Genomic DNA, 25,791 nt, shown 5'->3' with positions numbered 1-25,791 from the left:
ACCGCTGACCATCTGGCGTCTGTCGGTCGGGAGTCAAATTTGTATACCAATGAAACGCCAGCTGACGACGTCAAAACATGGGTTAAAGCGATCATCCAAGATGCTAGGGCCCAAAGCTGGCAACAAGAAAGATGGCTATTTTTGCGAAAGGTGAATGGTGACATCAAGAAATGGACTGATCAGCCCCGCTGGAAAAACCAACGAACCCTATCGCGTCTAAGAACGGGTCACACTCGAGTCACCCACGATTATTCCACAGTACCAGACAGGCACAAACGGTGCGATAGTAGGACACATACTTGTGAATTGTCCCAAGTATTAGGATCATCGACGTCTGTATCGTATCCACGCTGGAGTGCGAGACGTTCTAAGTAACGATCCCTCATACGAATCTGCCTTGCTGTGCTTCCTGAAAGACACCGCACTCTACACACAAATTTGAAAAACTTATCTTCTGTCCACGCTATGAGATTTGCCATTTCACAACTGATCATCCTGCAAACACCTAACGGACTATTCTCCTAACATCAATATTGTTATCATCTCAGCAACCCACATTTGCCAACGTTTAAGGGCTTACGATTTTGTTTTACATCTTTATAATATGTATGAACTACTGAAACTATTTATTATTCAATTGCCAAGGGGGGGCCTCACTGGATCTTTCAAACGCCCTTTCCATGTCACCATTAAACGGGAGATGAACCAGCCTGCGGCTGAAAATCTCGATAATAAAGAAATAAAATATAAAAAAAATATGACAAACATGACAAGAAACGGTTCTATACCCAAGTTGTTAACGAAAGAGAAAATCGATGAAGAGAATCTGTCAATGTTACTTAGGACCTAATGCAATGTTCAACTTGAATTGTGTAGGAATCAGTCGACATAATTTTGTGGGATTGTTACTCCTGTTCCGTCTCCGCCGAAAGTCAACTGATACGAACACGACCAACAAGCAGCGAAGAACGAGACCATCAATAGGCTACAACATCCACCAATCAGCGACGACCACATCAACGCTCGCCGCTTTAAAAGAGACATGCATCACCGTGCAAAACAAGAGTTCTTTTCCGACCAAGCACCAGCAAACATCAGCAGCAGTAGAAGCAGAATTTGTAGAGAGAAAGAGGAGAGAATAAACAGTTGTTAGCTTAGCCGTCCCGATCAAGTTTATTTTGCACACATCCCTGGTTTGGAGCAGCGTCGAACCCACCAGCTCTTTTCAGAGCCCTTACGAGTTGATTTCCGATCGACGCTTGCTTCCTCCACCACCCTGCCGATACAGTCCACTACCGAAAGGGAAAGTTCCCTCCCAGTCCGAACATAATTTGGTCCATCCGAACCGGATCACGAGCCAAGAAGCTTTCGCCGTAAAAGTTTACGCATAGATGTTCCTGCCAACTGGAACGAAGCCGATTTCCCACCGAAAGAAACGGACGTGCTACGCTAGCCAAGTACCAAACAAACAAAACTACTTCCGCTGCTGCCGATGACAGCATCGTGTGCGAAGTATACAAAAAAGTGAATCATATGAGTGAGCGCGTTCGCGAAAAACAATATTCCGAAAAGTGAATCGCATGCGTGTGATAGTTTACTACGCGTTCCAAAGATGACCGATGTGGAAAGGTTGATCGTACTTCGTGGCTTAGTAGAGGCGAAGGTAACGCGAATCCTGAAGGAAGTGCAAGAAACCGATATCACCATGCATTCGGTGCTGTGTAACAGGCACGCCAGGAACCTCCAGCGGTATTACCAGGAGTATCAATGGTTGCACAACAGAATTATGACCGCCATCTCTGCAGAGAGATTTGATGAGCAGGATGAGGACTACCTGCGTTTCGATGATCTCTACACCGAGGCCTGTATACTGGTGGAAACATTGCTGCTTGCCTTTCCAACTACCGATATCAGGCACCACCAACACCGAACACCATCACCGGCCACAAGCAAACCATACGCTCGGATCGTCCAAAATCAACCAATGACTCGAATGACGGAACAGCCCGTTCCGATTCCACACGCGATGGAACTGCCATGTACGTTAATGACGATAAAGTTGCCACCGCAGCGTATGTCGTACCCGATCCAAACCATCGATGTGAAGACGATTGTGAATCAATCCACCGATACGAAGTCGATCAAGAAGTCAACTGAAGTGGATAATCCAACTGAACTCTTGAAGGCGAAACCCATGATTATGCCGTTGAACTCCCATTGTGGACCGACCGAGGTCCGGCTAGTCGATGATTCACCTCCACCTACCAATGTGGCCGAGTACGGTAATCCTGCCGATACTGAAACCAAGCTGACAAGTACGATTGAAGATGAGGTTCCAACCGAAGCTAACTATGTTAAGCTCAACTCTGCGTGCAAGCCAAATTATCTTCCTCGTGGATTGACAGAGGACCGTTACGTCGAGAATTCAGCCAAGTTCGTAGAAGTCAAGCCTAATAACATGGCAAGTGAACCAACCGAGTGCCATGTCAATAAGGACTCACCTCAAGTCATGGATGTAAAACGGTTTAAACCTCCCGAAACAACCGAAGTCAATCCGAAGCTATTCCAAGACGACTTTCAAGCCATCGAACCGAAGTCCGTCGCAGCTGGTGAAGTTCCGAAAACAATCCTAACCTCGACTGGAACCAGACCGGTCTTGAATTGTATCCCCGTCGGAAACCATCCGGTGTTGATGTCTTACCCGATGTCTGCTGGAATCCTTCCAGTAATCAAGCCATTGCTGAGGACCGCCAGAACCTATCCGGTGGTCCAACCGTCCCCGATGTCTGCTGGAATCCGTCCGGTGGTCAAGCCATTCTCGATGTCTGCCGAAACCAATTCGGTGGTCAAGCCATTCCAGATGTCCGCCGCAATCCAGCCGGTGGTTAAGCTCTTCGTGATGTCTACCGGAATCCGTCCGGTGGTCAAGCCATTATCAATGTCCGCCGAAACCAATTCGGTGGTCAAGCCATTCTCGATGTCCACCGAAACCAATTCGGTGGTCAAGCCATTTCAGATGCCCGCCGCAATCCAGCCGGTGGCCAAGCCGTTCCTGATCTCCACCGGAATCCAGCCTGTGATCAAGCCCTTCCTGATGTCTGCCGGAACCAATCCGGTGGTCAAACCGTTCTCGATGTCCACCGAAACCAATTCAGTGGCCAAGCCGCTCCTGATCTCCACCGGAATCCAGCCTGTGATCAAGCCCTTCCTGATGTCTGCCGGAACCAATCCGGTGGTCAAACCGTTCTCGATGTCCACCGAAACCAATTCAGTGGCCAAGCCGCTCCTGATCTCTACCGGAATCCAGTCTGCAATCAAGCCTTTCCTGATGTCCACCGGAACCAATCCGGTGGTCAAACCGTTCTCGATGTCCACCGAAACCAATTCAGTGGCCAAGCCGTTCCTGATCTCTGCCGGAATCCAGCCTGCGATCAAGCCTTTCCTGATGTCCGCCGGAACCAATCCGGTGGTCAAACCGTTTTCGATGTCCACCGAAACCAATTCAGTGGCCAAGCCGTTCCTGATCTCTGCCGGAATCCAGCCTGCGATCAAGCCTTTCCTGATGTCCGCCGGAACCAATGCGGTGGTCAAACCGTTCTTGATGTCCACTGCAACCTGTCCGGTGGTCAAGCCATTAATGATATCCACTGGAACCCGTCCGGTCACCAAGCCGTTCCTGATGTCCGCCGGAATCAAAGCGGTAATCAAGCCTTTCCCCACCGGAACCCGTCCGGTGTTCAAGCCGTTTCAAATGTCTACTGGAACCCGTCTGGTTGTCACGACCTTCATGATGTCCACTAGAACTCGTCCGATGTTCAAGCGATTCCCGATGACCCTTGGAATTCATCAGGTAAACAAGCCGTTTCTGATGTCCCCTGGAAACCATCCGGTGAACAAGCCGTTACCGATGTCAACAGGAGACCATCCGGTGCCAGCTCGAAATCATCAGGTGCTAAAGCTATTCCCTACGTCTGCCGGAAACCGGCCCGTGTTCAAGATGTTTCCGATGTCTACCGGAAACCGTTCGGTATTCATGCGGTACCCGAAGCCAATGGAAAAGTATCCGGTGTTCAAGCGGTATCTGATGCCAACCGAAAACTGTCCGATGTTCAAGCCGGTCCCGATGTCAGCTGGAATTCACTCAAGACCAGTTCTGGAGCCAAGTGCACTCGCTCCGTTACCGACATCTGAGAAACAACAAATAAGAGATCCACCTGACAAGCCAAGCTCAGCTAATCCTGTACCGAAGATGCCCTATCGTGATTCCATTGATATCGTTCCAATACCAAAGCCTGAGGAGCCACCGCCACAGGATCTTTCTATTCGACATCGAGCCAGCAAGCTCAGACTGAGAACACTACTTTGCGCCGCTCACCTGCTAACCCGGTTAGTACAGAAGGTATTACCAGTCCTGGATATGGAGTTCCGAGAAATTGTGCTATGGTGCGAAAGTACGATAGTGCTGGCCTGGATCAACAAACCGCTCAACCAACTACAGTCATTCGGAAGAAACCGAAACGCTGTGATCCAGAAACAAACCGATATCGTGTCTTGGTGGAGTGGTCCTGAGTTCCTCCAGAGAGAAAGGTACAACATCGAACTACCCGAAAATGTTCCAGACCAGATGCTACCTGCACTGAAAGCAGTTATCGTCAACCCAGATGACCCAGTCGACCTGAAGAAAAAGCAGCCCTTAATCATCCCGCAACCACGCCAGGCAACCGAAACTATCACCCAAGTGGTTCAGTTTGTCCATTTGGCGGAAGACATTCAGCGAGTTGTTACCCACGACCCTTGCAAGAAATTGGCAAACCTGCATCCGATCTACACTGATGGCCTGGAAGCGTTATACGATCTGAGCACCGATGCCTTCCTGGCATTCTTCAAGTGTTTCATTGAACAACGAGGTAGCAGCAGCAGCATTCGGATAATTGTACTATTTTCCAAAGTACCCACCCAGAAATTATCCTACTACACAGGAAGAAGAACCTACGAACCATGCCGATCATCCGTGAAACCCTGATACCGACACCCAATCCGCAATTCTAGACAATCGTTGTTAATCGTTGAGTTACCTCAACCGGGGGAGTATGTTCCGTCTCCGCCGAAAGTCAACTGATACGAACACGACCAACAAGCAGCGAAGAACGAGACCATCAATAGGCTACAACATCCACCAATCAGCGACGACCACATCAACGCTCGCCGCTTTAAAAGAGACATGCATCACCGTGCAAAACAAGAGTTCTTTTCCGACCAAGCACCAGCAAACATCAGCAGCAGTAGAAGCAGAATTTGTAGAGAGAAAGAGGAGAGAATAAACAGTTGTTAGCTTAGCCGTCCCGATCAAGTTTATTTTGCACACATCCCTGGTTTGGAGCAGCGTCGAACCCACCAGCTCTTTTCAGAGCCCTTACGAGTTGATTTCCGATCGACGCTTGCTTCCTCCACCACCCTGCCGATACAGTCCACTACCGAAAGGGAAAGTTCCCTCCCAGTCCGAACAACTCCTATGGAGAGAAGAAGCCACACAAAATCGTAATGTGCAGTGGCGTCTCCTTAACCTCAATCTATCTGTGCACCAGCTCAAAACAAAACAATTATCAAAATAAACAATTATCAAAATATTGCTTGCCATGGATAGATATCGAGTAAACTAGAAGATTAAGTGTATTTTTCAACCGATTCGAGTATGAATATGGCATTAAATCTGGTTTTGAAAGTATGTGAACAGATAAAAAGTGAGGTTACGGGATGCCACTGGTAATTTGATTGAATTGCTCGTATAAGGTCGCGTTAGGTTCTCTAGGTCTTTGTTTACCCCCTGACGATAATAGGCTAAGGTATTGTAGAAGCCAACATTTCCCCTATGATGACATTGAAGACAGTATTTTATGCATTTATATTTTTCACAATAACAATAGTAACTGTACACAAGATCCAAAATATGTGAAAAGTTTTCAAAAATACATGAAAATCGATAACAATTTAATTACATAAGTCATAAGCATTTTTGTAAATCTTTCAATGACAAGGCCCTTGTTGCTAAGCCGTTGTGCTTGTCATCAGAAATGGTAGGCCCTTTGCTAATCCTTTTCATATCGCCAAATAAATACAAACCCAATAATTGGCCCTTCCTCAACCGCAAAACAGCAATAGGGCCTAGCTTTGAACTGAAAATTTTCAACCGTCGGCCCTTCTACGAAAGAATTTCTTCAGTTTTTTACTAAGTACTTTTAAGTAGTTGTTTTGTAACGATGTCCCTACACACTTAATTTTTTTCGCCAAGATTCCAACAGCCGAGTAGTTCTGCAATTTAATTTGCTGAGATTCAGTAAAACAATTGCCGAGACTCAGCTAACAAATAACTATTTGCTGAGATATCAAGATATTGCTGATTGCATCTGAAACTGGACTGTCCCAAAAATGCAAAAAGTGTGATAAAAGTGCACGTTTCCGTCAAATCGTTTTGATGTCTTCGGAGTACTTACTGCTTGCATCATAAGGAATAAGTGCACCGAAGACACCAAGACGATTAGACGTAAACTAGCAGTTTTATCACACTTTTTAATAAGTGAAAACGCGCTTATTAGTCCAATTTGGATATTTTGCAGAGATATCAACAAAAGTAAATGCCGAGGTAATTGGCTGTTGGAGATTTTACCGAGCTAGATTAAGTGTGTAGCAAACGGCACTCCAAATGTGAACAATTATTCTGTGAAAGTGATACAATATGCCTGCTGACTGTTCCTCAACAACTTATCATAATCTCGATCATAATATGAATATTTCTTCATTAACTGTTAACGTAAATATAGATTCAACAACCGATGTTAGATTATACAGTAAGGTAAACGCACCAGTATTGACCATGGTCCCATTTTGGCCACTTTTTGACAATATTTCACGTTGTTTACTATTTTAAGATGTTCAGTTGCGTTCAGTTAGTTGGTACAAATCATATCCATCGGTTTTCTGAGGTGGGACCAAAATAGGAACCTATGGCCAATACTGGTGCACTTCCCCTATATAACACTAAACAGGTACTCCGGTTTCGAAAGGGGGAATAATGTTACGAAACCAGTGGTACTGCGTGAGCCGGGTTTCGTTGATTCGACTGAATTGCTAGATAATTATCTCTGATAGCTCTACAAAATGGTCATTGTGTAGCAGAAATTTCAAGCTTTTGTGGGCAATTATTTGAATTTTTCGAGAAAAATACTCACTAGGTCCTAAATTTGCACGAAAAAACACGACACGACACTAGAACACGGTGTTTTGTTATGATTTAGGATTTAGGTTTTGTGCGGTCTCCGTCACTCACTTGTCACTCGAAAGTATCGCGTTTTTCGAGTAACGAGCTGATAAACATTTTCTAGACCAATAATTTAAATAGGCGAAACAACTAAACGTAACCAATGGCTTTAAATGCTAATTTCTCGAGAATCATAAAATACTTACTCAATCCTCGACGCAATCTAACAATGCCGTTCAATTAAAAAAGTTTTCTCTTCCATATGTTGGTGTTAGATTGCGGAATTCTCGAGAAATTTGCGTATAAAGCCATTGTTGTTTGATTGGTTGTTCCGCCTATTTCAATTGTTGGTCTAGTTTTAACTTGTGCGAGGATAAACGGCAAACGTCTGAATCTCGGTTGCCAGATCTCTTGGAAATTTCACCAAACATTTTTTCCCGAGGGGGAAGATATTGTCACCATATTGTAATTTGTAATCACCGTTGTAATCTCTGCTTGATATATCTAAAAGATTAGAAAATATTAGGCAGGATTAAAATCGAGATTAAAATATTAACGATATTTATTATGTCGTCTGTCAGAAAGCACGTTGAGTGACTTTTTAAAAAATCACGCTGATACAAAACGGTACATAACGAAGACTTCAGGTATATCTTGACTTCCATCGTCAATTTTCCGCAAATTATCATTCAAACAAGCAAAGCAATATATTTACCTATAATCCCCCATTTAGGGAAGGTCCATTAATTATGTCACGCATTTGGCCCATTTTGAACCCCTCCCCTATTTTTTGTATGAACCTTATTTTTTTTGTATGGCTCGTCACAGTTTCCAATACCCCCTCCCCCCCTAAAAGTGTGACATAATTATTCGACGATCTTTTATTGGTAATATTAATTTGTATGTATCTATTGTTATAAGCGAGATATTGACAATGGAAGTCAAAAGTGACAGTTACATTATATCGAGGTATACCTGTATAAAGATACAATAAAATTTAATATAACAATACAACAGAAAACAATTTAGTAACCATTTACAATACAATTACAACGAAACTTATGGTAAATGGACATTTTACATTAGAAGAGGACGGTTATGTGTCTTATAGTACGTTCAGACTACAGAGTTATAACATGTTATAGCGCTATCTTGATGGTGGTTTCTGTGTTGCAATTTTTTGACAACCGTTATAACATGTTATAATCATAGAGGTAACTCTAAAACCACTGGGTCCCCAAGAAAATCATTATTATTTTTGGCTCACTCAGTACCAGAACAACGGTCCCAAGCAGTCCCAAGCTATTTCACTCACCCCTGCATGTTCTGCATGAATCCACACACCCCTGATGTTATCTGTCAAACTTTCATAGCGAATCAAAACAAACATAGTGTAGTAATAGAATTTCAACTAGAATAGGGTACGTCAATCGTTTGCTTGGGACCAATAGGCTACTAAAGTGGTGAGCCAATTTAAAATCGTTAGTTTCGTATTGATTGTTGTTATAACTCTCCAGTCTGGACAGCGTTTTAACCATTCATTTCTTATAGTTTTTGTATTGTAGGATTTTTTACACTGGATTTTCCATATTGCATGCAAGATCGATAAAACAGGACCGATCTGAAATAAAAACATGCACCCCCCCCCCCCCCCCCTTCACCATCGCATTAGATTTGTTTTAGTTTATGTTTGGATTTCTTTTTTATTACTCGAAGTCGATTCGATTCTGCATGATTTAATCATTTCATTCCACAAGTGAATCTGTGCTAAGGTGAGATAAGGCTAATAAATAGTCTTAAAAAAAACAACTTAACAGGTGCTGCTTGAAAAGTCTTTTAATGGCTGTCTGAGGTTCGGTAGAAGCTTGCAATAAACTTACGGGCAGAAATCACCATCGCAGCAATTGGGTTCTTTAGTGGCGGTAAGCTCCAACTCAAATTTACGTTTAATCCCGTCCCTATTTGAATGATCTGCAAAGTGTTTGCTTATTCGTGTTGATTAACTCTGATGTCGACATTAAAGCAGCTCGGACAGTTTTGATCGGGATTTAATCCGAGGATAATACCAGTTGGAGCTTACCATAGGGGTATTGAGGTAGTTGCATACGCGCTTACTTCTACTTACTCACCGGGTGAGTCGATCGTACTCAATTTCGTCTGCTGCATAAGGTTGTCAAAATTTAAGTAAACGAGAAATGTCAAACTGAATAAAAGCCACTCAGTCAGCCAAATCCGGGACTTAGAAAAAAATGTCAACCGTGTCGAAGCAAATGCTATGCCGAAATGTATTAAGGTAAGTAGGAATCTCGGTAGGAATTGCATGGGACCTCCCTTAGCTCAGTCGGTAAAGGCGCAGCTACAAAGCAAGACCATGCTGGAGGTTGCTGGGTTTGATTCCCGGTCCGGTCTAGGAATTTTTCGGGTTGGAAAATGTCTCGACTTCCCTGGGCATAGAAGTATGATTGGACTTGCCACACTATTAAAATGCAAAAATGGTACAGGCATCGAAAGTGATCAAATAATAACTGTGGAAGTGCATCTAGAACACTAAGTTGAGAGCACGCAATAAGCTAATATGCGATAGGCAAAAAGCTTGAAATGCGAAGAAGAAAGAAAGGAATTGCATGCGGAGACAGTTTTCAGTCATCTTCAGCTCCAGTTAAATTAATATGGAGCAGATAATTTCCATTTTTATCAAAACAAACTTCCCGACAGAAAATATCACAGAGTGGTTTTAACTCACTCTGCATGAGAACGTCGTTTACTCAAAAGTTAGTAAAAGTGCACCTATTCACTTTTGAGCTCGCTTTTGAGTAGCCATGCTTCCCAATTAAATTAGTTTGTTCCACTCAATTTTGAGTGTTGTGAGTAACCGTGTAGGGAAAGCCCCACATGTGACATTCGATTTTACTCTCGTTCTGAATACGTTTTGATGAATGATGAATTTTTGCAATGTGATCAACAAATGATATATTTGTGTCGGACACATACTTAATATGTGTATACATAAAAGCCATGTGTGCCTCTGGGTGGATTCTGTTTATGTGTGGTCACATGAAAATCATGTGGAATTTCACATGGAAATTCGTCAATAAAAATGTGTGGAATTTTATTAGTGTGGGGTTATCCGGTTTTCAACTGTACCGATTAAATATTATTATCGGTAATGGCAACTCTGCTGACGACCGATATTAAATTCAAATTTGTAATGCTCCTGACTATGGCTCGAAAATCCCCTCATACAGCCGCTACCGCCGCCATTCGCCGCTGGTGGCAATTACGAGAACTGCTCACTTCGGCCGCGGCGATCAACGTTCAAAAAGCGCAGAGAGAGACAGAAGCCAGCCGAAAAACAAACGAACAAACACAGCAGCAAAAAGTTCGTCCGTAACAGAAAAACCGAAGGTCGTCGCGTTTAAGAGGGAAATTTTTTGCTAATTTTCACCGTTTTTCCGATAATTAAACGTGAATAGTAGTGAACGGTGCATTTTTCCATCCGTGATAAACACAATAGTGGTAACAGTGAGCAGTTTAGTGTGGTATTTACCGGTTAATTTTGGATTTTATTTTTCTCTGTTCGCACCATCAGCATGAATCGTGGAGGTAAGCGACGCAATTTTTGCGGCTATTATTGATAAAAATTGGACGCTTTGGATCCTGTCCGGGAGTGTGCCCAGGTGTAATCGATATTTTTTTTTTGTTTTTTTTTTCTTTCCTTTTTTGCGGAATGTAAAATGGTGCAATACTGATTTCAGGAGCGGTTGGAGCAACACCAGGAAAGACTCCGTTGAAAGATGGCGGAAACCCGGTGGAGATTGGTAGGGCGACTAAATCCGGCCGGAAAGTCAAGCGTCCGGCGCATTTCGATGACTCTCCGGATACGAAGAAAACCGGCTCCTGTTTGGAGGATGTTTCACCGAAACGGAAGGAAGTTCCGGAAGCTGTGAAGAAATCTGCTCGGAAGACAATCCTCAAGAGTGTGGAAGATTCTCCGAAGAAGAATGGGGAGTCTGAGGTGGAAGTGCCGAAGAAGTCCGCCAGAAAGACGCTCATGAAACAAGATTCGCGAGAGGAGGAACCGGAGAAGGCTCAGAAAACGATCTCCCGTAGGACAATGACTGCTGCTAGCAACAAGGAAGATTCTCCCGAACCGGAAACGATGAAGAAATCCGCTCGCAAGACGTTGCTTAAGTCGGCTGTGAAGAGTTCGCCGTTGGAACAGGATACACCAAAGAAGGACAAACCGGAGACGGAACCACCGCAAAAGTCAGTCAAAAAGGTCGAACCGGCTGAAGACGAGACGCCGGCTGGTCCAGGAGTTTCTCGCACCGGTCGTAAAATCAAGGTTCCAGCGCATTTGAAGGAATTTGAAGACGTGGTAGTTGCAAGCCCGAAGAAGGAAGTACCGGATAAATCTGCATCGCGTAAATCGTTTGCGCCGGTTGTGAAAAAGCAGGAACCAGAGGAAAAACTTGCTCCTAAAACACCCGGAAGAGGAAGATCACTGGCTGTGTCACGAAAAGCGGCTGAACCGGATCTGGAGGAAACAAAAGGGTTGGCGAAAACTCCTCGACGAGGCAAATCACTGGCAGTTAAAATGGATGAAGATGATGATCCTTTGGCTATTCCACCAAGTTCCGAGGTCGCATCTCCGAAGAAGGTAAAGCAACCATCTCCCGTGACAGCAGCCGTAGAACCTGTAAAAGTGGCAGATCTTGCCCCGAAGACACCAAAACGAGGCAAATCCCTGGCTCCGGAAGCTACCAAGTCCCCGGTTATGGAAGATAAACTTCCGGCTAAAACTCCCTCCAAGCGAGGGAAGCCGATGGCAGCTCCAGTTCTGATTGCATCGCCGGAGAAAGCTCCAAAAACTCCTAAAGTTATCCGACTGGTAGAGGACACCGCGGAACCAGTGTCTCGTTCTGGAAGGAAAATTAAGCCGAAGAAATATTTTGGAGAGTTCGAAGAAGACGAAGCCGGCCCGGTCGTTGCCAAAGTTGCTTCCCCCATTAAAACGGTTGCTAAGAGCTCGCCTGTGGTAAAGAAAGAATCCCCACCGAAGAAAGCATCTCCGGTAAAGAGGCATCAAGTTGCGGAAAAGGCGGATGAATCACCGAAGAAGAAACCTAAACTGGAACCTAAAATTACTACTGATGAGGCGAAGAAACTGGACAAGATATCGCCCAACACAGAGGAACGTCAAATTACCAAACGGGGAGTGAATGACCATCACCATCAGCTCGTGAAGGAAGAAACGCTTCCAAAAGAGGAACCCGCTGAGCAAACTTCCGAGAAAATGGACAGTGATCCGGTTGAGGAAAAGCAAGCCGACGAAGAGAAGCCTAAACGCAGCCGTAAGACGCTTCCGGCTGTCTTGATCGAAACGCTGCCAGAGCCAGAAAAGCCCGTCGAGCTACAGGAGAAGCCGAAACGTGATCGCAAAACTTTGCCAGCGCCATCCCACGATGAGGAAGAGGAACTGCCGAAAGCATCGAAAACGCCAGTCGCTCGTCGAATGACAACCGCCTTGATTGCTACGGAGGACGCCGGCAGTAGCCGTTCCGGTAGAAAAATCAAACCGAAGAAGTTTTTCGGCGAAGAAGAAGAGGAGACCAAAGCTGCCAAGCCTAAAGCTACTGCATCCAGTCCAGTAAACGGAGGAGGTCGGGGAAAAAGGAAGACTCAGGCTGCTGAGCTGGACAAAGAGAGCGTCGAGACGAAGGAGACTCCAGTCCAAGCAGTAAAGGAAGCCCCCAAAGCAGAAGTGGAACAGTGTCCTTCGCGGGAGGAAATACTGGCAGTCGTGGGAGCTGTTGATCCAGTGAAAGAGTCAGATCAAAACGTGGAGCAGATGATGGAGGAACTGCACACGGAGACCCAAGTGGAAACGAAGCGTGACGATGGTGGTGATCAACCCACCCCAATGGAAGTGGACGATCAACCGGAAGTGGCCGTCGTCGGGTAAGTTCCCCCCCTTGCTATTGAATAAGCCAGTTGCATACTTACTTCCAGTTGGTACACGGTGTCTTCCACGATGATGTGTGTGAGTGAAATCGTTTGCGTGCATGTGACAATGCCTCCTCTATCCTATAGCAATCCTGCGCTGCAATATGAGACCAAAACATTTGATTGATTGATTTTAAGATACGCGTGTGTGTTTAGTATAGGACTAAAGTTGAACGCGGCGATGTGGGGCGCACTGAGCTTCAATTTGACCTTCCGGAAAAGGGACTGAATTTTATTTTTGTTTTTCTTCTTCTTAACTCTTTCATTTATACTTACTTTTTATACATTCTTTGAAATATGTATGTGTTGAAACATTTTCGAATTAAAATCAATTGCTGAAACGATATATTTTGCGTTTTTATTATTTCGGATTGGCAATTCCCTTGTTCGGTTGGAGTCCCTGGTTCGACGGTTCGACTTTAGTCCGTTTTTCGATTTTATTTGACTTCTGACGACTGCAGCGATGTCCTTTGGCACGACACGCCTTATGTTACTGTTTTGTAAGGGGTTGTTCCAAATGGTTTCAGAGGAAGTTCAGGAGACTTTTATGTTAAATTCGTAAAACTTTTCGGAGATGTTCAGACGGTGGGCGAATTATTTGGTTAGAGCTATGCTGCCGCTATACGTATGTAGCTTCTTGAATTAGGTATTTTCCGGAATCCAACACAGGTAGCACATGTATAATTAAGTTGATGAATTTCAATCCAAAATGGTGGTCGTGATTTTTTTTATGGAGGCTCCGGATTCCAAATGCGTATCTTAAACTACCATGGAATCTAACGACAAATTTGTTTTTGATCCAGTGCGAACCTCAACCTGAGGTAGGTTAAAACCATTAAAACAAACGATCAAACTGACATTTTGTCAGAATACAAGCAGACCCAACTTAGTGTTATCAGTAGTCCTCGTCGGAGTCGCGTTTTTCTTTCTTTCGCAACAGACTTCGTAGACCTTCCACAAGGTGTCAACGATTTCATTACAGGTGCGATTCCTCTGGCTATTGGGGAACGTATCCGTAGGATGCTACGGGGTCTGGAAAACTTCAATCGTCTCTTACATTTGTTCCTGGAAGGAAACTTATATTCTTCCATCGTTTCTAAAACTGTTGGACACAGCGTTGCAGCAGCGCTGACCGTCCCGAATGCTAAAATTTTGATTAGAAAGTGCATTTGAGTTAGCAGCAAAATACAGTCATGTGCAAAACTTACCCACCCTAAAGTTGCCAGGAAAATAAAGAAAAAGAATAGAACTCTCGACACACTGGACCACGCTCCAAGAAATATGAACGTCCGATCTACGTGAAAACGTAGGTAGCTTTCGTCCATACTACATTTCACGTAACATTTACGTTAATGTCATGTAGCCAAAAAGCATTCCCATTCAGTGGTCAACGTGAAAAGTACGGTAAATATTACGTAATTGCCACTTAAGTTGGAATGAATTTTCACGTAATGCATGGATAGCCTAGCAATATGTCCTTCCTCTGTCAAGATATTGGCTACGGTTAGGGCTCTGCCTATGTCCCTTATAGTCCGGATCGGTCGAAAAGTTGGCAACGGATTTCGTAACTGGGTAATCGAAACGGATCATAACGAAGCAGGCGATGTTGAACAGATTCGATTCTCTCGGCACCGTTGTGGTAGTTTGGGTTCCAAACCGCTGAACAATACCCAAGCGTCGATCGAACAATACAGAGATTTTAGACAGTAGATGTCGGTGAAGTTTTTAGCTATCCAGAAAATGAACCCTAACCCTAAGAATGATAGCTGCGAATCCAAGATCACACCCAAGTAACCGTAGAAATCCTCATCGCTGGAATCACCGTCCTCGTCGTGTTCGTTTATTCCCTTATGAGGTTCGGTTGCCCGAACCTCCTCCGGCGTTAGGAATACTGCGTCATGGCTCACAGTCAGCTTGTCGTTCTCAGGATCCATGAAGCGATACGCCTTGTGCTGCAGAGAATATCCAACGAACACCGGTTTTCTTGATTTCGCCTCTAGCTTGGATCTCTTCTGTTGGGGAATCCACACGTACGCTGGTGATCCAAAAATCTTTAAATGACTTAGATCCGGCTTCGATCCACTCCGCACATTTCGATCGGAGTCTTCTGCAAAGGTTTGGTTGGCAAACGGTTCTGCAAATTTTTGGCCGTGTTGACAGCCTCGGCCCAGTACTTCAACGGCAAACGTGAATCGATGAACATGCAACGCGCCATCTCCACCAGTGAACGATTCTTTCGCTCCGGTACACCGTTCTGTTGGGGGGGCATATGCAACGGTAGGTAAACTGCTGCTCGATTCCTTCTTCTTTGCAGAATCTATCTAACATGTCGTTTAGGAAATCGCCACCTTGATCCGAACGGATGGCTTTAGGCGTTCTACCAAACAGCATTTTCACGAATCTCACGTATTCCTTGATCCTATCACTCACCACTGATATGTTATTCATGAAATACACGACACAATAGCGGGTCGATCACAGTTAGGAAATATCGACATCCCCCAGGCGTTGGTGTTCGCATAGGACCGCGTGCTTGCTCTTTCTTGACGCTAATGCTTCGCGAGCAATAGTCAAATAGTACAATCCACCAGTAGATGTAGCACCACCGACAAGCTTCTCACCTTTCACAATACGGCACCCATTGGCATCGAAGACTATAGTAGCACTTTTCACGGTAAGCTTCTTCACGGAGATGAGGTTCGACTCAAAATCCGGCACATATAATACATCTGTGAGGGCTACCCTCGGGAGAAACGAATGTCAGATGACACGATCCGATTCCCTTTGCAGATGCTTTCTTGCCGTCCGCCAAAATGACTTCCTGCTGCACGCTTCCATCCAAATCCTCAAACGAATCCACATTCGCACACATGTGGGAGGTTGCTCCTGAGTCGATTACCCACGCATTTGCCAGGTTCATGTTGCTTCTTGCCGTAAACGAGTATTCCGGCTCCGCTTCGCTCCGGGTTTCTTGACGAGCCGCTTTCACCCTGGGAGCATTCCACTTCTCACCCTGACCACGAGACTTGCTCTGGCTGCCTTCTTGTTTCATCGTTGCGCGACAATCCTTTTGCTTATGGCAAGGCTTTTGACAAACATGGCACGTTATCTTTTGCTTCCTCATATCCACTTTCAGAACTGATTCACCACGTGCTCCGGAACAGTGTTTCGACACCTCGTCTACTAGCTTGGATTTAATCAATTCCAGAGTGAGATCGTCGTCTGCTCTGCTCTCCAGCGCCTTAGTTAAAGTATTGAACGATTCCGGTAAGCTACGGAGTATCATGGCCACCTGCAGACTCTGGTTCAATTCATGGCCCGCCACCGTCAGCCGCTCGAAAAACTCCTCCATTTCGAACATGTGCCGTTCGATGTCCTCGCCATCAGAATACTTCGCAGATCCTCTTGAGTAGCGGCACCTTCGAAGTTAGTGTTGCCTTCTCGTAGTGTCCTCGTCCCTTTGATGAGATTTAACTGGTTGTCCTCGAGCAAAAGGCCAATTGTGGCACGCGCCTTCTGGTCTCCGTTGTCCCACGCTTCAACTGCTGCTACATCCGCTGGTCTAGGCTCACCGAGTTCTGGTCGTTTCTCCGTTACGTATTTCCAGAGGTCATCTCGGATCAGCAGGAATTCCACTTTTGTTTTCCAGATTGAATAATTGGATCCATTAAGCTTGATAATTCCCAATCGTTCCATTTTGCTTCGATATATGAATTTCTTCAATCTTCAATAGCGCGACGGAACGAGGAACGGAAAAATCTTAAAAATGTTGTTGTTCCGCTTGCTACGGTACCGCTCCAATCTAGCAAAGGCCCATAACCTCTTGGAGGGAAAAAGAAAGACGACTGTACTTGTCGAGTGACTAATGCAAACTGAGTTTATTGAAATCAAATTATTATCTAGACTACTGTGATTGGACCCTTCAGTCGAGTTGCTTCAGCTTTCTCCTTCAAGAATACGAAAAACCGACACATTTTTCAAAATTAAAGAACCCAATTGCACCCAACGTTTGATCAATTACTGGAACGTTCCTGGCCGCCAGGGTAATATGGTCGTCAGTCTCTCATTAGTGAACACACTGGCAAACTTGTCCGAAAAAGGCGGCATATTTCCTGAGCGGTGGTAGCAACTTCTCCGTTGAATTTCATAGACCATGGCAGGCCGGACTCCCTGCGTTGCTCGTTCACGTAGTTCCAAAACGGATTTCAGGTGTAGCTTAAGTTCGCGCTGGATGCCTTGTTGGAAACTTGAAAACCATTCACGACTGACTTGCTGGTACATGTGATTCAGCTTCACACAATGAAGTTTTAGAGGAAGCGTGCGATACTTCGTAAATCTTCTCAATGTTGCTCTCTTGATTGACTTCAACGTCTGCCAAGACTTGTGAAAAGGTTTGCGCTGCAGCCTCAACGTCATCTGGCTGGATCAAGGATGTTCTCCCATATCATGCTAGACAATACACTTTTGATGCTATGGTGGTCAGCTTTACGGAAGTCATAAAAAACCGTAGCAGGATAATCGTCGAAATCACGCACGAGTTTGTCCTCAACAGTGACAATTATAGATGAGGGTGATGTGAAACTTAGCTTAGTTAGTGCAAAAGGAGCCGAGGAAATTAATGGAGCCTTGTCCTGTGTTCTCACGAAGCAGAGGTCCAAACTACGATGATTTTCGTTAACTACATGGTTAATTTGTGAAAGCGTTGCTGCGCTGTAGTTGTCAGTTGTCGAGAAGACTAATAGCTCATGCGTGCTCGCGAATGTATAGCTCGCTCGACATATCGAATGCCTTCAAGAGAACGTGGACGCCCCTCGTTCTTAAGCAACTAATCAACTGGGGTCGGACCCATCGTTCACTTCATCCAGAACTTCTTGTCCAACCGCTCATTCTGAGTCGCAGTCGGCAACACCAAATCCCGGCTTTTCCCCGAGGAAGCGGGTGTCCCACAAGGATCGGTTATCGCTGGTACCCTGTGGCTCGTAGCGATGAACGGAGTCTTCCGTCGACTACCGAAAAACATATATGTGTTCGTCTACGCCGACGACATCCTCATCGGCACCACCGGACCCACGCCAGTACGTACAAGGATGAGAGACAAGCGGCAGTCTCACCGCCGTCGCCAGGTGGGCCCACTCAGTAGGTTTTGAATTATCAGCCTCTAAAAGCGTCAGGTGCCATGTCTGCCCTTCTAGACACAGAATTAGCGGACCACCGATCAAAATCGACGATCAGTCCATACCGCTGAAGAAGACCGTTCGAGTTCTTGAAGTTCTCGTTGACCGATTCCTCAACTTTGAACAGCATTTCAGTGCAGTCAAGAAAAATTGCCGCAGCCGAGTGAATCTCATCCGGACCATTTCCCGACAAAATAGATCGAACAACCGCAGCATCCGTTTTCACGTGGCGAGTGCAATTATCGACAGTCGCCTTCTTAGAGATGAACTAGCCTAAGGCTAAAAATCTCTTAAATAAAGAGTTTAAAAAAAAAAGACAGTCGCCTTCTATACGGGTTGGAGATGACCTGCTACGTCCGGATTAGCTTTTAGCTACGTTAGCACCAGTCTACAACACCTACGTCCGGATTGTCTCTGGCCTGCTGCCATTCACGCCCGCTGACGCTGCATGCATCGGCGCAGGGATCCTGCCTTTCCGCTTCCGTATAATCGCAGCTATCGCAACCAAAGCCGCTGCTTTCATCTCGAAGACATCCGGAAATCAAGGGATCTTCCTCCTCGACGAGGGGAACAGGACAAAATGCTGACAAATACCATTACCGAAAATCGAAAGCCGGATTAAGGACAGGTTCAAAGCCGAAGACAATTCCGTGGCCATGAAAAGGACTGTAGCTGAAATGTTAGGGGAAAAATACACTCACCGATACACGGACGGATCTCGCTCTCGGGCCGGGGTCGATATCACACCAACCAGCTGCAGCTTATCTCCGCAATGTTCTGTCTTCTCTGCGGAAGCTGCTGCCATCTTCATCGCTGCTAGAACGCTATCCGACCGATCCTGGTCCTCACGGATTCGCACAGCGTCATACAAGCCCCGACTCATCCCTGGGTACAGGCGACGATGTAGTTCGCGCCACCAAACACGGTATTCTGCTGGGTTCCAGGGCACTGCGTAATACCAACCGGTGGAAACTAACGATTTTAAATTGGCTCACTACTTGACTAGCCTATTGGTCCCAAGCAAATCGATTAACGTACCCCATTCTAGTCGAAATTCTAGTACTACACTATGTTTGTTTTGATTCGCTATGAAACTTTGACAGATAAAATGAGGGGTTTTTGGTTTTTCCTGTGTTTCGAGGGGTGAATCGATTAGCTTGGGACCGAAGAGAGTACCAGAGCTGAGCCAAAAAGTTGAGCACGTTATTTCGGGACCTTCTAGTCTTAGAGTTACCTCTATGGTAATACCAGGCAACTCTGAAGCTGACTTTCTGGCTGGGGCTGGAGTATCTTCCCCACGCTATACCAACGAAGTACCGTTACACGATGTCAAGCGCTGGATCGTGAGCAAAGTACGGGAAGCTTGGGACCAAAAGTGGGCCCAAAACCGCTCGTTCTTCATCAGACGGATCAAAGGGACAACGAGGAGATGAACAGAACAGTTGAACCAGCGGGATCAGAAGATAGCGTCGCGTTTGAGGACCGGTAACACCAAGATCTCGCACAATTTCGGTGGAACGCCGTTCCACAGGACTTGCGTCGGTTGTAAAACTCCAGCCTCAATCGAGCACTATGCGTATGCCTTCAGTATCAGAACCTGCGGGAATTCCACGGGCTTCCAAATAGCAAATGGTCTTTTTTAATTCCTTTCGGCTGTTAAGACATCTCTGCCTGGTGGGGGCCTTCCCGGTTCCCTCGGTGTGGAGCTCTGTCTTATTCCGATTTCAATATTGTGTATTTAATATGTTGGGTAAATGTACGATCGAGCCAGGAACCAATTTTCGGTTGAAGTAAACACTGTAAAAAACTACTCCTTCTAAGGCCCCACCTTTCATGGACGAGATGAACTAGCCTACGGCTAAAAATATCAAAAATAAAGTTAAAAAAAGCTCCTGCGTGAAATGTAGAGATATCAGTATCTGGATATAGAAATCCACTATGAGATGGACTCCACGAAACGCCTGGCAGATTGAAGTTACCCAAAATTAATATCTCATCAACTGGAGTGGCACTTTCGATAACTGTGAAAACTGACCGACAGTGAGTATCGATGAGTTGATTGTCCCGGACTCGATCAGGTGGAATGTACAGTGCGCATAGGATTAGGGTGCGATCACCCCGATTGATGGCTTTCCAAACCTGCTCCACATTGTTCCACGGCTGTTGTTAGGATTCCGATCGCTACGAAAGACCTCGTAGTCAGGACCGAAGATTTGACTGGAAAGCGTTCGAGAATCGAGCCACGTTTTGCACAGGAAAATTACATCTTCAGCATCAGAATTCATTCCACCGGCGTTTTGATAAAAGATCACGACGTACTGCTCGCGGCAAGGAATCGAACGACTGGAAATCACAGATACATCAGGCAACAACTGACGATCATCAAGTCTGCAAAATAAGTGCAAGTGTGAGACACATCTTGATAGAGCTGGAATTAGGGCGTAACAGCTTTTGTAAACAATGACTTCTCTCGATGATTTATAGGAATTCAAGGCACACCCACGCAAATTGAGCGTTGCGAGTCATTCTGAACCGATCCACTTTCACCTAAATGCCTAATATTCTGTTCTGCCTTATGTAAGATGGTTGATGTGGTCTGCCTTTGGTGTTTCCGCCTTTTGAAAGGGTCCCGCCAAACGTCCGTTATTGCAAATGCCCAAATGTACTTTATTCCTTTGTTGAAGATCCGCCCTTGGGTCTGCCCCTGTAACGATGTCCTACCGGATTCCAATCTAGTGCTTCCTTGCAGATTACATTTCCGTCTTTTCGGTCTGTTTGGCCGACTCACTTCCACTTTATTGCATGTTCGAATTTCTGGCCGATATCTTCTGATGGCATCGACACCATTCGAGATCCAGTTGTGAGGCCACCAAGCACGATAATAGATCCACTCGAACGCTAGAGCACCAATTCCATGTTTTTGTTTGTTACAGCAATGTGCAGGAAACAACAGGTGACAACCACCCACAAGAAGAATTGGATGCTGCAGCACCGGTCGTCGAGAGCGTTCCAATGTCAACGGACGATGATGTACCCGCTGAGCAGCCTAAACCAGAAGATGAAATTCAACCGGTCGAACCGGTAGCCGAAGATTCCAATCAGGAACCTGATGCTGCCGAAGATGAGGAGAGCACCCGTCCGGAGCCGGAAACACTGGAATCTGCATTGGAGGAAAATTTTCAAGAAACCTCCGTTCCCCAGACATCTCCGGCTCCTTGTCCCCCGACGGAGGAAGTCCCAAACGATCCTGCACCGTTACCTGAAGATCCACCATTGGTGGAGCAATCCGCACCGGAAGAATTGCAAACAACTACGGCACCTGCTGAAGAACTCCAAAGCATGCCGGAGCCTGACCCAGAGCTCGAGTCAAAGCAGATTGCTGAGGATCCGGAACCCTTCGATGGTGTTCCAGAGCAGCTCATGGCTAACGACGAAGCTGTGCAAGAACAGGCAGATCCAATTCCGGCTGCAGAGTCAACCAATCAAGCAGCAGAGTTATCTACTAGTAGCAGCTTTTCCGAGGTGCTGATGGTAGAGGATGATCCCGTTGAGCAACCCTCAGCTGTGGCTGATGACAGCAAAGGGCAACAGTACGAGTCGGTAGAGTTCCTTGAATTGTCTGGAGTAAGCACAGCTGCCAATGAACATCCAATCGATGAAGTACCAATCGAAAGCACGAATGGTCAAGAGCAGCAACAACAGCAAGCAAAAGAGCAGCTGCAAAATCGAATCACAACTCCAGAACTTGAAGATGATCTTGACAATATCGAAGTACCTCCCATGGACGACATTGACGATGAAAAAGAAGAGGAACTGCTCGAGGACGTCCCGGAACCAACCGACGAATCTTTTTTGGAACGAGACCGTGACAATGAATCTATTATAGTGATACCGGATACTCCTAAACCACCGAAATCGGAAATCACTGAGGACTTTGAATTAGGCGACAAGACACCAACCCCACAAACCTCGCAGGTTACGGTCGCTAGAGTAGAATTGCCACCTTCCCCAATCATTATGAAGGAACTGGTGCCTTCAACTCCCAAAACGCCAGAGTCGACAGCTAGCAAGACGACCACTTGCAGTCCGGACAAGCCGGAAGATCAGGAACAAGCTAATGTTCCCCTGGACGAGGTGATTGAAATCCCCGACAGTCCTATCGTTATGTTGAAGCCGGAGCTTACGGATTGCAAACCCGGCAGTGCAACAAGTACTCCCTTGAGGATGGGTTCCAAAAAGTCGGCGAAGGACCGTCTGATTGAGAACAACCGCAAACGGTCTCTTTCGGTCAGTGATGCGGAAATGGTCAAGAAAAATGTTACATTCCACAGTCCTGCCAACAGTACCATACTGGTGGATACGCTCGATGAGCGATTGAAGAAGAAAAACGAAAGCGCCAGCAGTAAGTATCTGTTTTAATAATCCAACATTTCACACGTTTAACATATTTATTTCAATCCATGCATAGAACCATCACAAGGTCACAGGAAACGTTCGTTCTCGGAACACAAGGATCCACGACAAGTCACCAGCGATGGTGCTAAGCCAGCCAAAATCAGTAAACTGCCCAACTTTAAGAACATCCATCAGCAGCAATTCAACAGAATGGAATCGATCGAAGAGTTCCACAACCGCAAGATTCAACGTGCAAGGGAGATCCTAGCCAATAGTGCCGTTAAAAGCCCGGCCGCTACATCGCTGGTCAGAAGTGGTAAGAATTGAACGACGGCGTTGTTTTGTTGCCAAAAAAAAAAAATTATTCCCATAATTCCCATACAGATCGCCCTCCTCTTCAAAAGTCCAGCAGCGTCCCGCCCAAGTCTCCGCATAGAAGCGGAAACGGTACCACCAGCTCATCGGCATCGAAATCCGGCATCGCTCGACCACACAAGATCCCGAAGCCAACGGAGCTGCACAAACCCCTTTCCGATGCGGAACGGCAGGAGAAACGGCAGAAACAGTTCCAGGCGGCGTTTAAGCCGAAAACAGATAGCGGTACCGCCGCGGCTGGCTCAGATAAGGACACTCCGGATGCCGCCCGCCGGGTGATTGAACAAAGTCGACACAAGCAAAATCAGATCCTCAAGGGCGTGCGAACGAACAAACGGTTCGAACTGTTGATGAAATTCCGCGATGCGCAAGAATAGGTAAATGCGACACACGCGGCTCTTGGTTTAGCTACATTTCAAATTGTTCTTGGGGGCTGATTGGCTCGTCTAGGGTCCCAGTATGGTATATTTTTGCTAGCCTGGGATAATTAGTGACTGCTCTTTATTCTAGTTCGTAGCTTTAGATTACTTGTGTTTAAACCAATTCTGTTGAAATTGATATTTTCCCACACATTTTATTGCATTCAATCTTAACGAACACGATTCGCGAAATATTTGTTTTCCTTGAAATAAGAACACTACTTCGATCAGAGTGAAGCTTTTCGTTTTATTTGATTAAATCTTAACCAACATACTTTACCTGTAAGAAACTAACTCTAAACGTACAATGCCGCGTTTTGTGAAGAAAAGAAAAATGGCAAATGGATTGACAGCAAAAAAAAACCTGTTGTTAGCGTGTAAGAAGTAACTTTATGCTCTAGTAGACCTATTTATCTAGGGTCGCAAACATGTAAAGATTGAACTAACGCAAGACATCAACAACTAATAAAATAAGGACAATGGATAGTAAGTGTAGCTTCAGCGTGTTATAAATTGGTCCGAAATGCCCTGCTACAATCAATCGATATTCTAAAAATAAATCAACCAACAGATAGTGATCGTTTTATGCCGTATAAATCAACCGTAAAAATTCACTAGGGGAAATGGTGTAAAACGCGCCACCTTGATATTCGGTAAAAAAAAAGACATTTCTGATCAACTTTTTACTGTTTAAGCTTTTGATGCGTTTCTAAGGTAAAAATGTACCAGTTTTGCTCTAAAAAAAGGAGAAAAGGCACGAATAGAAACTTTCTGTAGGACCGTGATTGATCGGGGCATTTGTTTTTGGGTTTGATTCTTTCAATTGTTCAAAAATCTGTAGTTTTAACTCTATAATGTTTTAAATTGTGGCCCTAAAATGGGTTGTTTGTTGTTTTATCTGGTGTATGTATGTAGTGTATATAAGGTAGCCACCATCCCTTCAAGACTTGTCTTGTATGCAGCTCCACTTAATAGCAAGATCAATTTGAGCTACCGATCTGAATTCACAATATCGCTGTATGAAGGGCCAAAAACGGAAGGGCGGACCCGTAAGCAGAGACACTTACGCGAAATCCACCGATACGCTCCAACAAATCGAATAACACAATTCGCAATACTTATTAAGCTTCCTACTAGATGGTTTGTTAAGAAGGGCGCGTCAATCGCCCTGAAACTGTTGGAGTAGAATTCACACCACCACAATCGAATCGGTAGGATAAAGAAAATGATAGTGTTTATTCCCTCCTAGACTCCGGCTGTCAATCATACCATCGTCCAGTTTCAGTTTGAATGATACCCTGATGCTCCCTCCCAACCCAGTATTTATTTATATAATGAAAATCTCGATGAAAATATATGCAATGGAGAAGGCCGTTTGTTGTTTTATTTGGTATCCCTTAAATGGATTATTGCAGTGTTAGAAAGAATGATTGGGCACTAATGCTCAATGTACATTTCAAAAGATTCTATCTGTTTTGAACGATTCCCTTCATCGATTTTCTCATTTGATAACCAATGCTATGCAAACAAATTTCGCGCTATTTTTACCACACAGTTTGATAAAGGAGCTTCTAATCAGTGTTGGGAACATATCATGAAATCAAATCTCACCAATGCCCAAGATCACGCTTGATTTTCGTAGACAAAAATCAACAAGTAAAAAACTGCGGTTGATTTTGCAAGCTATGATATCATAGAGGTAATATCGCAGCTCGGAATATCAAGCTAACAAAACTCACCAGCTGCAAATCTCAACAAACTTTGGTGAGATTGAGTTTCATGATTTTTGCTTCACACCCGAACGCAACCGAAACTTCCACAGCGGCTGGCAGCAGTCACTTCGTGTCTGTCATCAATGATGAGTAAAAAGAGACAGCAAACTATACTTTCTCTTTCTAAGAAAACGATGTGCAACGGAATCATTTTTGTGACGAGTCAACTCTCAGCTTGATTTATGGACTTTGTGAATTCACGAGAGCGGGGAAAAAACATTTGATTGATGATATGCCAACACTGGTTCTAATGGTTTTAATCTAGCGTCCAAAGCATCAAATATAACAGGGAAAGGTTTTGCAGCTGAGTTATTAACGAAAGAGAAAGTCGAGGAAAATAATCGATCAATGCACATAGGACCCTTTTAAATGTTTATATAGAACGATTCCCAGAT

At 45.0% G+C, this 25,791-nt stretch overlaps 1 protein-coding gene across 1 annotated transcript; it reads left to right on the top strand.

Annotated features, from left to right (window-relative positions):
* The first annotated feature begins 10,600 nt into the window (after positions 1-10,600).
* Positions 10,601-24,109, top strand: LOC135702941 (titin-like). Its single transcript, XM_065223997.1, has 5 exons — positions 10,601-10,858; positions 11,011-13,216; positions 21,369-22,837; positions 22,904-23,146; positions 23,215-24,109. Exons 1-5 carry the CDS (start codon positions 10,846-10,848, stop codon positions 23,580-23,582), a joined length of 4,299 nt encoding a protein of 1,432 aa, XP_065080069.1. The 5' UTR covers positions 10,601-10,845; the 3' UTR covers positions 23,583-24,109.
* Positions 24,110-25,791: the final 1,682 nt, after the last annotated feature.

The sequence above is a fragment of the Ochlerotatus camptorhynchus genome, unplaced genomic scaffold (genome assembly GCF_037179485.1).
Source record: "Ochlerotatus camptorhynchus isolate MF236.1 unplaced genomic scaffold, CSIRO-AGI_Acam_v1.1 ptg000203l, whole genome shotgun sequence".
Taxonomy (NCBI): Eukaryota; Metazoa; Arthropoda; class Insecta; order Diptera; family Culicidae; genus Ochlerotatus; species Ochlerotatus camptorhynchus.
This window is presented reverse-complemented; position numbering and strand designations above follow the sequence as displayed.

Bases quoted from the DNA above. Each gene is read 5' to 3' on its own strand.
- LOC135702941 (XM_065223997.1), top strand. The intron at 13,217-21,368 runs GTAAGTTCCCCC...TGTTTGTTACAG, and splicing joins CCGGAAGTGGCCGTCGTCGG to CAATGTGCAGGAAACAACAG. The intron at 23,147-23,214 runs GTAAGAATTGAA...ATTCCCATACAG, and splicing joins TACATCGCTGGTCAGAAGTG to ATCGCCCTCCTCTTCAAAAG.